This window comes from Anopheles marshallii, chromosome 3 (genome assembly GCF_943734725.1).
Source record: "Anopheles marshallii chromosome 3, idAnoMarsDA_429_01, whole genome shotgun sequence".
Lineage (NCBI taxonomy): Eukaryota > Metazoa > Arthropoda > Insecta > Diptera > Culicidae > Anopheles > Anopheles marshallii.
The window spans coordinates 41588-57686 of NC_071327.1; the positions used below are offsets into that span (position 1 = coordinate 41588).

General features: G+C 38.5%; 2 protein-coding genes across 2 annotated transcripts; one reads left to right on the top strand and one right to left on the bottom strand.

The window, feature by feature from the left end:
- Positions 1-4226: 4226 nt before the first annotated feature.
- LOC128713873 (stress-activated map kinase-interacting protein 1) lies at positions 4227-5867 on the bottom strand. The gene has a single exon (XM_053808743.1). The coding sequence runs from the start codon at positions 5865-5867 to the stop codon at positions 4227-4229; it is 1641 nt and encodes a 546-aa protein (XP_053664718.1).
- A 1008-nt stretch (positions 5868-6875) lies between these two features.
- Positions 6876-9329, top strand: LOC128714354 (cyclic AMP-dependent transcription factor ATF-6 alpha). Its single transcript, XM_053809228.1, has 4 exons — positions 6876-6894; positions 6951-7930; positions 7997-8163; positions 8234-9329. The coding sequence occupies exons 1-4, from the start codon at positions 6876-6878 to the stop codon at positions 9327-9329; spliced, it is 2262 nt and encodes a 753-aa protein (XP_053665203.1).
- Positions 9330-16099: the final 6770 nt, after the last annotated feature.

Here is a 16099-nt window from a genome sequence, read left to right on the forward strand (position 1 = left end):
CGCTGCACCGGGTTGGAGCCGTAGGGGTAAAATGTGTGTAAAGGATTAACCAAAATATTCAAGGACACGTTAGATGCCCCTCCGACAATCGTTCACAGATGGGAGAGATAATCACAATTTTCACACCACTAAAATTCGCTTGTTTCGTCCGTTTCGTCACACTCTCTCTAATACACTTTCTCGCACACGCAGAAGCAAAACTTTTCATAAAATCACGTAGAAAGTGCGAAAGCTCCAGCTTCGAAGGGCGCTATTTATAATGAGATGTGTTGAACAAATTCGTTTCACTGCTTTTTTCCCTTTAAATCGCGAAAAGCAGGCGTGAAAAGACGACAACGCACACTATCATAGAAAACACACTTATATGTAGAGGTAAAAAGGTATATGAAAAATACTGCTCAAACTTCAATCACGGTCACAGTGTGCAATGCAATGCAACAATTCTTCGTCCCGTTTACCTTCTTCCGGTACTGAATAGGTACTGATTGCCACTGCTGTTCAACTATTGTTTGTGGAGCGCAATATGCTGTGTCGTGACTACTACACAGTGTTGGGTGCGTGTGTTCGTTGGCATAAACAGCTAAACTCACCTAGAATCGGCCGACACAACTGCACAACGAGCAAAAGTAATGACTAGCTGGACATATTATGCCATACGTATACGGCATTTACTAAAACTACAATCAAATCATTTGAAAAAAAAAGTACTCTTCCGTTTCGGATTATTAAACAGATTCGTGGTTGAAAAACACGAAATCCTTAGCAAAAGATAAATTTGGCTTGGGGTGTCGTATATCTGTCTGCTTTTATCAATGTTTTCTGATTAATGTTGTTGTTTATTATTTTTATAGAGACTTTGAGCTGGGCAGCTTCATTCGCCTCTTATTTTCTGATTAAAGGCAGTCCCCGTGATACGCGGTTCCTCTTATATGCGAATTCGGTGACACGCGATTTTTGAAATTTGGGTAAAAGATTTTTGTATTCCCCTCCTACAGGGTTTGAAGCTACCCTGGACATATTTGTTGCACTATGGGCTTGAGTTGGTAATTGATAGGTAAACATTAAAATTTTATGAGGTATGTTTTAATTTTTGTTTCCGTGGCTGTAATAGTTAAAACCAATGGTGGTTATGAAAATTATGACAAAATAAGGAAATCTTCAAAAAAACATACAACTATCAGCGAATAACTTATAATATATTTATGATTTCAGGATGGTTGTCATATAGTTAACAACATAACAATTTTTAAATATTTAACTTAATATCTTTAATGAAAAAAACTTTGTTAAAACATATATTTATGTAACTTTGCTAAATTTATTAGGAATATTCCTTTGCATAAATGTTTACTACATCTTTAGATAAATTTTAACAAAAATTTCATGCTTCACGGGAGTAAAATCTTTAAGCAGTAATGCTTTTGATTAATAATAAAATACATGTTTTAACTTTTTTTTTTAACTTACACCTTACTTCCCTTAAATCACCGTTTAAAACCACCACTGCAACGAGAACTAAAAAATAAAAACACTTTCATTTTTATCTTGTTTTCCTTCATGACTACGTTCAGCCCATAGTGTCATGTCAAATGATTGTCCAGGGTTGCTTCAAACCCTATAGGGGGGGACTACAAAAATCTTTTGCCGCGGATTTTTCCCGGGTTATAGCGGTCCGCTATAATAGCGTATCTCGGGGACTGCCTGTTTGCCTGTAAAGGGGGTGGGGAGCTGATGTATTTATCACCGTGTGCAACGAAAACATGCTACTTTATTAACATAGGCGTAGTTTTGATTAAGTTTTTTTTTTTTGCAATTGTTATTCAAGATCTACCGGTAGACCATCAACAGAAGCGACAGTTCAACACTCCTTTAAAGTATACCTAAATACTGCTTTACTGATTCGGACATTGACAGAAGAGATGCACAAAACTACACAACGAGATTATTTAAAGGAAGTTTTTATAAGATTTGAATTTAACACCATTCACAATTTTCTCATTAATTATAATTCACAGTAATCTATACTAGAACACTTACTCATCAAAGCTTGCGGCTCGTAGCGTATATTTTTTCATACCGTCCTTTGCTGCATTGAATGTACATGCGAGGGGCAATGAGATCTACTAAACTGCATGGTAGTGCGTGCGCACTTCCATAATGTTATCCACAGAAGCGGTTCTATGTCCTCGGAGACCCACGGAAGCGGAATGGCAGTTGGATATCTAAGGACTTGGAACTAGGGACGGGTTCTTCAGGTATTAGGTTGCTCAGGCTCCTTACTGCTAGCGGCTTCTGTGGCCGCTTTTTTTTGCATAGTGGAAGATCCGCCCTCGGTTATTCGTTCTCCAGCTTATCAGAAAATACGATGAGTGGTTCAACGTACCTGATATGTGAATTTATGTGTTTAGAGCTGCAGTTACTAAATGGGTTCGAACATTTTTTTTTAAAGCAACATAAAACACGTCCAATTATCCTAAGCGTATTAGCTCCGTAGTAACGTTAAGCTCCCTGTTCGCCTGTACAAACATTATTCAAAATCATATATTGGGAGCATAATTATGTCGTTAAGAGCGTATTACTTATCGTGAAGCCGGTCAGTTTAGATATAAGCTTAGTATTTACGCTTTGTAGTATAAGTGATAGGATTATATAAGTAGGCACTTGTATGTGCATGAGTAATATCTCTTCCTGAAAACCCTAAAGTTTAATGCTATGTTTTAATCTTGCTCAATTCTCTGTCTAACGGCTAAAGGAACACATTTTTTCACATTTATATATTATCCATTTGCTTCCTGCATAATAGTATACATCTAGAGGACAATCAGTAACTGGAGTTCTGGGTTCAGGTGTTACTAGAATCTCCGATTATGGTCTTAGCGACGCGTGGCGCCTACTACTCACTCCAAACTCCTTACTCTACTGTCTAATGAAGCTTTTTAATAACCTTTTCCACTTTCTCTTTCGCGAAAGGAGACTCTCGCATTGATACGATTATAAAAAAGCAACATAAAACTTATCTCATTACCTTAAGCGTATTAGCTCCGTTGGCTCCATAGTAACGCGATTGCGCGTGTGATTAAAGGCAACACACGCTACAAGCTGAACACGTTTAGCTGCATTTGATTTGCTGCATTGTTGTACGCATTGTTTAACAGCTATCTTGTTTGCATTTATGTAGTTATAAATGACTTTTGTTTTCATCGTTAGCTATTGATTGTACGTAAGCAATGTATAATTGAAAATTAATAAAAAAAGATATTTTAGAGAAGAAGACAGGAAATCTAAATTGCACGTACATTGTCTATGCCATCGTTATTGAACGGTTTCATCATCCACAACGATCGGACTATTACTTAGCGCTGTTGTTGAATATTATATGTCGCATCTAACACGCTGACTGTGAATTGGCTATCTTCAGTATACAGTCTTTTCCCGAGTTACGCGGCATTCGAGTAACGCGAATCCCAAAAATTTGACAATTCATGAAATTTTGTTTATGAAATTGAAGTTTGTATTTGTTAAATTTCAATTTTTTCCAAAAATACGTTACATTTTGATATTAAGAACATTAATTTTGGTAAAAATGTACCCTGATTGTCGAAATAATCGTAAAAATATCAATTATATGTGTGTTTCGTAACGCGAAAAGAAGCAATCGATCACTGAATACGAACTATAAACGATATTATTAAGGGAATCCGAGTTACGCAAACTTCTCTAGCACGCATTATTCGCGTAACTCGGGAAAAGACTTTAGTCTATTGGGTTTTGCTAGTGTGTGCTTTTGTGTGTGTATACAAAGATGTTAGAAATCGATGATCGTGTAAGATGTACATAATCCTGAACCATGGATGATTCGATATTAAGCACAAAAAGGTTAAAAACATAATTCGATAATTAAACAATCCATAACAAGCCGGCTTAACTGCGCGCGTAAGTAACTCCAACGGGAAAGATTTATAAAATATTGAATATTAAAGCTTGTATGATCGTATTCTGTAGATACTAAAATTATAGTGCGGGAATTTGTGCATCCTGTAAAGCATATGTTCGAACTCTATCAGTCACCTTTTCGACCATGTCTCTACAGAACGAAGACAATGTGTTCCTAGGAGGAATGATTTAAACATTTAGCTTGTTCTGTTCTGTTGTTTTTGTTCCTACGCACAAATTGGCAGTAATGGCTGAATATGATTTCTATCTAAGCGTTTGCACTTAAACCATTTTTACGCACTAGATGGTGGCTTTAATTTCCCCCGTCGCCGCATATATTCGCGTCGTATCGGGCTCAATCGCACTTCGAGAATATTGTTTACCTTCTCCGTAATCTGTTCTGCAGTATCTGGGGTTGTTTCGATATCGTAATGCTTAAAACTTACCGGACCGTCGGCCTCACCGCTAACGACGTTCACGGCACAGTACACCAACCGAAGTATCGCCCTCGAATGTTTCCGATCGACTATGGTACAAGCGGCAACGGAATCCATTGGGTGACAGGCTGGTTTTTGGCGGCTCCAGAATTTGCTGGGGTTGTGCGGTATCGGATCGATTTCGAACCGGTCGCCGGAGATGCCCAGCTGAATTTCTGTCTTGAGCCGTGATTTGTGTAGAATGTGCACCTGAAACGTTCGGTATAGTGGCGCTTCTATTTTTGACGTATGTCCTTTAATGCGATCGAGATCTTCTTTTTGTTGGTTGCTGATGCGTGGTGAACTGCGTACATCTTCGCTTACTTGTGATCGTTGTTGCATTGCCGAATCAACCGCTTGCGAAAGTTTTACTGGCTTCATTGAGGTTACCACCGTTGTGGTTGGGGCTGTGGCGGATCTTGGTGTTGTTATGCTCGTGCTTCGTTCTGTACTGAATGTCGCAAAATGGAGCGTGTCTCTTGAGGTAACGGATACTGACTGATGGCTTACGTTTGTCGAGAACTGTCGTTCTGCCATTACGAGGTGTGAAAACCGAAACTTTGAACACGGCTCGTTGATATCCAGTGGAGGAAAATCTAGATCTAATTCACCATCTTCCTCAGCCATATAGAGACCGTAATGTCGAACCGAACGCAGTTCCAGCGCAGGATTCGCGATAGTGCATTTGTAGCAAATCAGTCCTATAAAATCCTGTATCTTGGCAGTGGCTAGTACACACACATTCAACGGAAAAGCACGTTGCTCCTCTGGGAGGACTGGAACGAACACTTTAAATGAGCGAACTGGCACCTCGATATGACCGGTGCCGTCGAATTTGCCGTACTCGAGAAAAATATTCTGTGGTAAGTTGGGTAATACACTCAACTGCTCCGTTAGCGTTGAGCTTAATCGTTTTAGTGATGATGACAAGTGTTCTAACATTGATGTGGATCGACGATCGACGAACAATTGATCGATGTTATGTTTTTCCTCTGTTTGTTGAACCGAAATATCGTCCAGTTTTATGCATCTAATTTGCGACGATTTACGGCGAGCAAGTTCTAGCTTTTCCAGTTTCTGAGCAGTATTTGATCGCTGCCGGTGGAACCCGCTATCCTGATCCATTTGTATTTCGTACGATTGTGACAAAGTGTCTGCATCTTCATCATCCGTGTCATCTAGACCAGGGTACGAATAGAAGTATTTAAAGTCTACGCCGAACCGTTCATCTTGCATCCTACCGACACAAGACGCATCAATATCTTCATCTTCCATTGTTGTTTCCGGCATGGAAATTCGTTCAAAATTGCAAGCCTGCGCTTCTCGAAACTGTTTTGCGAATTGTAGCGGAATGTCTTCCATTGCCATTATTGTCTCACTGACGCCTGTATCATCTGTGGAGATGAAGGAGTTCCGGATGTGCGACAGCAACCAGTGAGCATTGTTGTATGTCGCCATGCTGTAAGTAATACAGGTACAGATCGTTATTAGGGAACTAACGAGGACCAAACGTGTGCGTACCTGTTAAGCCTATAGTGGTTTGTATCCACTTTTCATCGAACACGCAGTAGAATTCGATTACGGATGCTGCGAAACATACTTTTGTGGCGCACTACCTTGCTTGATTATCTAAGTTTAGCCCCCATGGTGATCTAGCTCCCAATTTTAGGATTCAATGGGTACGCGTTCCGGAGGTGGTTTTGTGGAAAATATTTAATGCACGCAATACGAACCCAGTTACTATGTTCGAACTGATAGCTTCAAGAACCATATTCGCGACGCATGGTCCGAACTATATTATATGCATTCGTTTATCCTGGGGTAGATTGCACTGGACTGTCGGATTTTTTGTTGTTGCCGTTTTTTTCCATTATTATAGATTTGGTGCTAGTAATGCATGAATTCACAACCCTGCAGAGAACATTGTTTCATTTTTGGTTGATTTTGAATGTTTACCAGCTACACTTAAAATTTTCTTAAAAAGCACGATACCGTAACAACCAGCTAAATAAAAAACAACATTAACCACCATGTTTGGTAGCTTGACGTTTAACAGCGTTTGGGTAGATGTGTTTTTTTCCAGGCTAGAGCAGTTTATTAGACATTTTTAATATCATGTATCATGTGTATTAAATTAATTTATTCAATCTAGAAATCAAACAATTGAAAAATGGTCAATCTTATTTTCTATTCGAAATTAGCTTATTTTATTTTATTTGCTATTATTTCGTCTTCTTCTTCTTGCTAACAGGTTGACGGTTGATATTAGAACCCTACAAAAGTTTGCATTTTTGACATTGCCATATTTTGGGCAGCATGAGGGGGTGAGGAAGCATATCAAAATAGTTATCAAGAACCGAAGAAAGTTTCTAAATCGAAGAACGATTTTGTTGATTAAAATACGCAATTCTGGAAAATGATTGTTGTATAACACAAGCTTGCCTGATGGAATCAATCAGCTGTACGATGGAGCCACCATTTGAAGGTTAATTGTGATGTTGTTAGCAAACGAAAGTTGACTTATTATTTTCATTATTTCAGGGCGTGATGATTTCGACCTGTCGTTGGAAGGAGAATACCTCTCTTCAGGGATGCAAGATGTTATTCCTTTCTGTGCTGGACTGAATGATTTTTTACCGGACAATCGCGTACCGCAACAAACGCACCAATCCTTTTGGGATACTGTGAACGATGAATGCATTACAGCCAGTAACGGAATGGATAAATGCGATAGTGGAATCATCAATCCCGACGATTTTTTGAACGATGTTTCATGTGATTCAGCACATTCGTTGTGCAATCGTGATACACCTTCACCTTCTAATAGTCAAAAGAGTTACGATTCGTCACCTACGTCAGGTGGCTTTGAAGGATCCCACGTAGTGCCCATGCGTATGGTCAGTCTGCCCAACTCTTCGCAAACAGCGTGTAGTCCCACGAATGGTACGAATGCAGTGAAACCTAACAGCGGGATGTGTCATTTAAAAATCGTCCCCAAAAGTCTCTATACCACAATTAACAGGACTAAAACAATCACGAAGAAAACGATCGTTCTGTCGGTGAAAGATTATCGCGCTCTGTTAGCGAACATGCAACAGCAACCATCGAGTAATACTATAATTTTAAAGGCAACACCAACAAACAAACTACCCATTCGATCGGTTGTGAAATCAGTGCAAACGGCTTCGCTTTTAGAAAAGCAGGAAATCCCCTTTGTTTTACCGAAACCAACATCAGTTTCTGCAACGGAAGTAGAAACAAAATATGAAAGTGAATCACTGGCAGCTATTAAAAAGGATCGTAATACGAAGACTTTTAGCCAATTTACCGTCCCTATGATGCTAGCCGCTGGTACCACTCTTTCTGAACACACTATCGACGAAAAGTTGCTCAAAAAACATCAACGTATGATTAAAAACCGCCAATCAGCATACGAGTCGAGACAGAAGAAGAAAGAGTACGTCACCTCATTGGAAAAGCGGCTCGAACAGTTATCTCAAGAGAATCAACAACTAAAGGTGGTATGTACAGTACTCTTAGCGATTCGTTTCTAAATTATTAACGGCTCCGCATTATCTAATCGACAGGAAAATTTAAATCTTCTGGAAAAGTTGAAAATGCAATGTACTTGTGCAGCTGTTAATCAACCACAGGGACACTCAACCATGAAACAAGTGTCACCAACTGCTCGTAAAAATACAGCGATCGTTTTGGCAATGTTGTTTATGGTTTCACTTAATTTTTATCCTATCGGGTAAGTCAAAAATGTGAGAAGTGTGTCAAATATGAGACTGATGCGCAATCGTTTGTTCAACCATTCGCAGCAATCTTCTCACTAACTCCGATCCTGTGGAAATGAACCAATTATCAGATAAAGTGGTGACGTATCATTCTCGTGGGCTACTGTGGATGAATGATTCGAGCAATCTCAACGACCGCAGTCGGCCTCGGTCGTACAGAGACAACCTAACGGTGTTCAACGAACTTACAAACGAAGATTCAATCGAAACTTTACCTGTAACCGAATGTCCATTCTACGTAAATCAAACGGAAAACATACGTTTGGCGAGTGAACTCCGCCGGTGGATTGGAGAGAATGGTTACAAAAATCTTACAAATGGTATGGGTCAGGCGGAAGTTTCAATCGATACATTTGATAAAATGTTCCGTTTGAAGGATACGATCGATTCCATGTACCAACACATGAAAGACATTAGCATGCAGTTGAAATCATACGAGCGTCAGCAAATGCAAGCCCAGAGCGGAAAGAAATTATCACGCAATCGACAACGTAAAGCACCAGGACAACGACAAATGATGACATACCGCAAGAAAATACCTAACCAGCACGATGTAGATTTGTACTATCCTAAAATACACGTAAAATATGCAGAGTTTTTTGAAGAAATTGGTCGTCGTGATGATACATTTTATTTAGTATCATTTAGCGAGGAACATTTGTTGTTGCCTGCTCTGGCGTACAATAAAACAAATCGACCAAGAATGTCATTGATGCTACCAACTGTGACAGCCTCCAGTACACCAATGAGCAACGGAACAAATCGTTCAGACAAGATAACACTCATGCAGATTGACTGCGAAGTGATGAACACATCCGTGATTCAGATACGTGAAAAAATGATACCAGGAGCCTTACGACCGCAAGGCGATGAAACAGCGAAAGGTGGATCTGGTGATAATGGAAGTCGCGACGCAGCAAATCCCGGAGTCCATACGAAACGATCTAGTGGAACCTCTGTGGCGAGTAAATTAGAACGAATCAATTCCTCCACAATGACTCATGCCACAGAAGCTGTGGATGATATCCAGCAAAAACGGAATAGCGTTCGTCATCAGCATGTGCCTACCAGGCCGTTCTTTGTACACCGCATGAATGAGCATCTCAGTGAGCATCACTGAGCAATTGAAGGTTGAGCTGTATTTTCACTGGGCTCAGATTTATAAATAATTTCGAGTAACAGGAACACTAACAATAAGGTGATCTCAAGAGAAAAGAAAAGTTTAAAACTGGGTATTTTATTTAACGTATGTTGAATATTCGACATAGTATGGTTTGTTTATTTTTGTAACGATAACATAAAACTGGAAACAAGTAACACTGGCGTACTTATTTATCTGACGCTACAAACGATTCGTCCCTCCAACGTGATCTTCAACTTTTGTAAACTACTCACGGTGGATCGCCGTCGTCTTTCTGGTGGTTGTATTAACTCCATCACTGTACGCCAAGACGGGCCTACCCCGTCTCCCCTGTCCACGCAGACGACCAAAAAGGACTGCCTGATGTTATTCTAATGACTCGGCAAACCCAACGGACCCGTTCCCGATGTACGACAATGAGTTAATTATGCAGCTCGTAGAGCATACTTATGAGCATTTTCCTCTTGAATGCGGCTTACGGGTTTTCGTCAGTTTGGACAAAGTTCATGCTTCAGCGGCATACGTGAATATTTCAGTTCTTGTAAGCTTCGTTCATCGCAAACATGTACATTCCCTAGTTCGCTGTTGATTACCCGTTAATTGGTAAATGACATTTAATGCTGCTCTTGATTGGAGTGCGCGAACTAGCAGACAGTGAAATATAACGGAAAAAAACTTCGAAAAGATAAGAGTAAAGAGAGAAAAATTTAGCAAATGTTCATGGAAGTTCAAATATTTCATTTTATGGTATCGCGTGTGTTTTTAATGTTTTTATTTTTAATTTTCGACGAAACAACAAGAACAAGAGATGAATTTTGGAATGATGCAATTCGGATACTTACGTACAGCTGTGGCCATTATTAATTTTGTCTGATCACCTCAATTTCATTTAAATTCAATAAGGTTCCATGGCTATGAATACTTCTTTATGCCATAACATAATAAATAGGATACCAAAAAGCGCATGTTGAAACCTTAACTTAAATGAACTATTGAACTACGATCTAATGTGTGTATTTCGATTTCTAGAATTAGAAGAGGATTTTAAATTGGTAGTCTTCAGATAATATGTTAGAGATAACTTTGTTTATATAACAACACACATTGACGTTGATCATTTTTATAACCAAAGGTATTGGAGTAATCTGAGATTCCGGTTACTACGGTTTCAGTAAACTGTCCTGTCATTTGCATTACTGAATAATACAGTAAGCCATTCTATTACTGAAAGGATTATTGAAATTACACAATTTTTTGTAAAATTTAACTGAAGTACTTAAAAAAAAGTATTGTGTACGGTAGATAAAGACTAAAATACACGTTATTATTATTATTATTATTGTTTAGGATTGCACCCTAAACTGATTTGTTTTAGAATTCGTGATGCATTCTCTATGAAGCCAAAATTAACAACTTTGATTTTAACATACTGGACAGCGCTGCCAGGTGTCTACTGTTTGCTACCCGTTACCACAGGACACGCAATAGAGCTGACAGCTGAGTGGTTATAGGATCATCTCCATAATCATGCTGTTGACTGACTGGTTTATTGAACACTATGAATAGTGACCACCCATGGTGTTGCTGCATTAGCGATATTTAGATTTTACATGGTTGAATCTGCCTTGTTGCTTAGATACCAAAACCAATCATGTCCTTTTTTCCTAACGCATAGTGCTTATTTTCATGCCTAGATAGCGCTAGCTGTCTCGCTTTTATTGCCTACCCTCTAGACGTTATATCTATCCTAAACAATTATTATCAAAATTATTAGTAAGCAGATCAAGGGTGACCGTAGAGCCGAGAAGTATTCCACCTACAACACATGTACACAACAGAAAGTGACGTCATTGTCTTAAGGTTTCAATCCATATAAGTTGACAACACATAAAAATCTTGAGGTCAAAAATCCTGTTAAACCAGATGTTTAACTACACCGCATAGTTCTCTTGCGCATTCGTGTAACCGGTTCGATATAGCTAGGAAAGTAATTTTTTTATTTAATTATCTGAAGAACGGCCGGGCCGTATATCTAGCTAGGAAAGTAAATATAATTTGGAGTTTCAGTAAGATCTTTGTTAACCATTTTTTCTAATAGCCATGTGTCATGTGAAATACACAATAAAGATAAAATTAAATGTTATTACAAACTAAAACTAAACGACTACATAATGAGCTCATACCATCCGTAGATTGTTTCCTGCACGACAGTAAACGATGCAGTCTTTCCTGGGATTCTCTCAGTTCACATCGATCTTTAGTGTGTGTCGGGTTACCATGCGCTTTCACGATGTATTTACGTTGACACAATGGTGCATCGTACTCGGGAAAGTGATTTAATTTCGTGTTGTTTACTCCCGGCATTTGCGGTGCATTACGCGTGCTAAATGTTTCTCTTATGTCATACCGATTCCAACCAATGGGAACAGTGATTAAACAGTTCTGTGATAACAATGTACCAATAATAATGATGATGCGGTTGCCGGTTGAATAATCTCTTGCCTACGTATAGTGCAGCTGATTGTTTCTTGCTTATTCCAGTTGGTTCATCGTGGATATAATCTCATTTAGCTCAGAATGTTGCGCTGTGTTGAACGATTGTATGTGATGCTTCTTTCAAGGAGGTTTGTATATACGGAAAAAAACAATCACATCAAGATGAAGGCGTAGCAGAAGTTTGTTTGAAGAAAGTTCGTTACGCATCCATTGATTTAGACAATGATGGAATGGAGTGTGTGCACTTTGTTGTTAACATCATATAACTGACGTAAATGAAAAAATTACCGACAATTTTGATGAACTGTTTATCGTGAGACTTAGTTTTGTGTTCTTAAGTAATGAAGTACTAATTTTACCATTTCGTGGGTATTTGAAGGAGGAAATCGTTTGTCAGATTAAAAAAAAACTGGAGTATGCCTATTGTTTAGGTACTAATTATGTTTCATTCTTTTCGCGTTGGCTACACAATAAAATAATTGATTCATTTGAATAAATAATAAAACGAGTAAATAATAACTGTTAAAAGTGGTATTGTTTTTTAAGATATAAAGAACAATTTTGGTTTCATTTTGCATTCCCAGCTCTATTATTAATTTTTGGATAAACTTGAATTGCTAATGTACAAACTTCTAAGTAAGTTTTTGGAATAAAAGAAGATCTTCACTCTACATGTGAAGTGTAATTCAGTCAAAAAATTTTTTTTATATATATACAGGAAAATATTCCAAAAGCCTAGAGAAGCGCTATAACTTATAACTTATAACCTGTAAGCAACCTTTTGAGATCAACCAACCAACCAGTGTATTCGTAGCGCCGCCGGTCTCCATACGACTGAACCGGTGCAAAAAACATTCCGGACCAAACTCCCGTAGCAGAGACTGACTATCCGGCTACGTGGTAAAATCAGTATAGTTTGCCAGATATGGCAGGCATGACCTAGTAGATTGTTACGCCAAGAAGAAGAAAAAGCAACCATTTTATAATCTGATCAATAAATATAACATAAGCACACGCAATAAACCTAGCCCTGCTATACTGATTACCAATATACGATGGTGCACTACTATTGCAACTATTTTCAGTCACATTTTTACATCGGTTGCTCTCGTTTTGCTTCAATCATTTTGCAATTTCTTATTGTTGAGGACATTCTATCGAACGACAACGGGATGCAGAGAGTTTGCGTTTCGCTATGCAGAGAGTTTGGTGGTTGGTTTGTCTTTTGTATCGTGCAATTATAGTTTAATTTTTGTGAACTAAAAACATTGTTGTTGCGAAGATGCATGTTTTCCTCAGTGCAATCGTTATGTAGCCTCAAATTAGTTGCATCAAATCGTTGCAGAGTAATTTGGAGGTTACGCTCCAGTTATAAGTACAGTAGAATCTCAGTTATAAGTACAGTCGATTATCCGGGCAACTGCGGAGCGGCCGCATGCCGGATAGCTATAAATGACAGAATCTTTTTAAACCAATAATAGAAACTGAACTGAACGCCGACGTGTAAAACATTGGAGCTTGTTATAAGCCTTCACCAGTAGATCGGATTCTCTTAAATAAGCACGAATTGTGGGGAACAAAAAAGAATGCACATGAATGAACGAACGAATTACATGATTGCACCAAGTGCGGCGTGAATGACGGCTGGAGAGTGTTCATCAGTTTTCTCAATAGTTACGTCATAGTTTACAACCGAAAATTGATAGCAAATGGAATGCGACATTCCAGAAATTATTGAAGCATTTGAAAATAGATAAAAATGTACTATTAAAGCTTATCGATACGAATTCCACCCGCTTACTTGCAAGCTCGTCATATGTTACAATGAGTGCAGTAAAAATGAGCGATAGATAAGTAAGTAACGCTTCGCCGCTTATTAGAAATGCTATTGCACGACATTTTTACTATCCCTTGACCTATTGACATACAAAGATAGTATTAAAACATTGTTGCTACATTTCCACTGCATGCTCCAATACATACTTATATTTTGTTGTCGTATTGCGTTGCTTACATTAAATGTATTGAAAGCAAACTACCTTGTTTCAAATTATTGCGGATTTTTTATTATTGCTTGTATATGCGGTCCCACCTGGACTGGATATTAAATAAATAAAAAATAAATAAATCAAACATGGTACAACTTCTTACCTGCCGCAAGTGTTCCCGACTACCTTTGTCTTTGTTCGTCCGTAGCAGCTATTATGTTGCCACATTACTGTACTCTTTATCATATTATCGGTCCTCTACATGCTGCATCATAAATAAATTTGGGAAATAAACAAAGTTTGAATTCAAGCTCCAATGGATACAGGTGGTCAGAGGAGAGTCAGAGTCCTGCCGCTGTTATAACGTATCTCAGCATTGGTCGTTGGAATTAAATTTGTTCAAAATGCGTTCTTTTGCATTTATGTTTTCTTAGCTCTTCTCTGAAAGCACTTAAGCTGCTTTTTCACAGCTTTTCCTTTACTGGTGGATCTCGGCTTTAGAATGTTTATGTTTTTGTTTCCTTGCGACGAATATAACCCACATCGTGTGGAAAAGCTATAGACTGTCGTTTGTTATGATGTTTATAGAAGAAGGGGGAATAAAAACAAAAGTAGAATGATTTTCAGTGATAGAAATGAATGTAGTTAAGACGGTAGCCCTCGCAACAGGGTAGAAGGAATGTAGGAAAGAAAAGAAAACCATGAACCATTGACGCACCACAACTGAACAGCAGATTGTGGCAGTAGCAGTGATATAGATGCGATAATCAAACCGTACAGGTGTAGACACGGTAAGAGAAGTTAGGTTTGTGAGAATGATGTTGAATTCATATTACTCTCTCTTTCTTAAAATAAAATTCCTCTAGGTTTTATCTGCTTTGTTGGCTTGCGTAGCTGTGAACGTATGCGTGAGGTATCACGTGCTATTCAAGGTGAATTTGATCAACTGCTATGATCCACTAAAGCATAGTGCATCAAGTGCCGAAATGTAGGGCAAAATAATTCATTTCTGGATTATCGCATTTTTTCTGTGGGACATAAACGTATCGTTAAGTTATTGTATTTTACTTTACTGTTACTACATAGCAAGTAATAACATCTTCATTAACATAAGATAAGACAACTATGATTAAAATAAATATAGCGCCGATTTGTGGAGCATGGCTCTAGCATGGTTAGATAAGCAAATGACATACATATTTTAACAACTCTTAAACAAAACTGCCTTCATTACGAACGTGCTACACTTCACAAGAAAGGAAGCATTGTAAGTTTTTAGCTCGAACAAGAGCATATGCTGCATATGCGAACGTGCAATATGCAATTGCATGCATATACGAACAATGCAAATTGAAGATTTTTTTTTTTATTTTAATAAATTAATTGATTTTGTCCAGTTGGTCCTAATCTATTCGCCCACTGTTGTTTCCTTTATTCAAAAGCAAACATCAACGATTCCTTCGCTCGTGGAATGCGTCAAGTGTTTGCGCTTGGCGCTGCGCCTCTCAGAAGAGTTTGAAGCTTTCAACGGGATAGGTCGCATTTTTGCTTCGCGCGCGCTATTTTCATGTAAACGTGGCTGTGTTTACGTTTATTTTATTCTTTCCACGTCTACCCACAGCGAGAGGTGCGTGTTTGGCCGCTATCGTTAGTGCGTGTGTTATTCACTTTTGTTTCCTCAGTTTTGTTTTGGTTTGATGACGGATTATTTTGATTGTGTGTGTGCGCGCGCGTGTGTGTATGTGTCGAGTCCAGACCTATAATCCCTTCGTAGGATGATCGGTTCTGTACGCCAGAGGTGTGTCGTTGTGCTAGTGATCTGATGTCATTGCGTATTACATAGGAAAGCGCCAATTACTTAAGGTCGACATGACCTTATGTTAGGTGTCTGCAAGCTCTTAACCCTCAGACAGTCTAGTCCGAGCAGTGCTCGAGGTAGCTGATCGCGTTTTTTGTCAAGCCTAAGCACTGCTCGGGCTCTTCTTTTCATTGCTTATTCATGCTTCACTATGTGTTAGTCTTATCCACATATAGACGATTCTCAGTATGTGTGTGTCAATAGAGGTTATGATGTATGTTTGATAGTATTTGTGTGTTGATTACCGAAGAAAAAAAAAACAGAATAACAAAAAAAAAATTTCTCTTCTCTTTTTTGCTAAACTCTTTTGCCTTATATGATGTTGCGTATTTTAAATTAAAGCAAGATAAAAGAAAAGTAGGGTAAAGCGTAATTTTATCTGTTATTTTACAGCAAAACCTTTCATG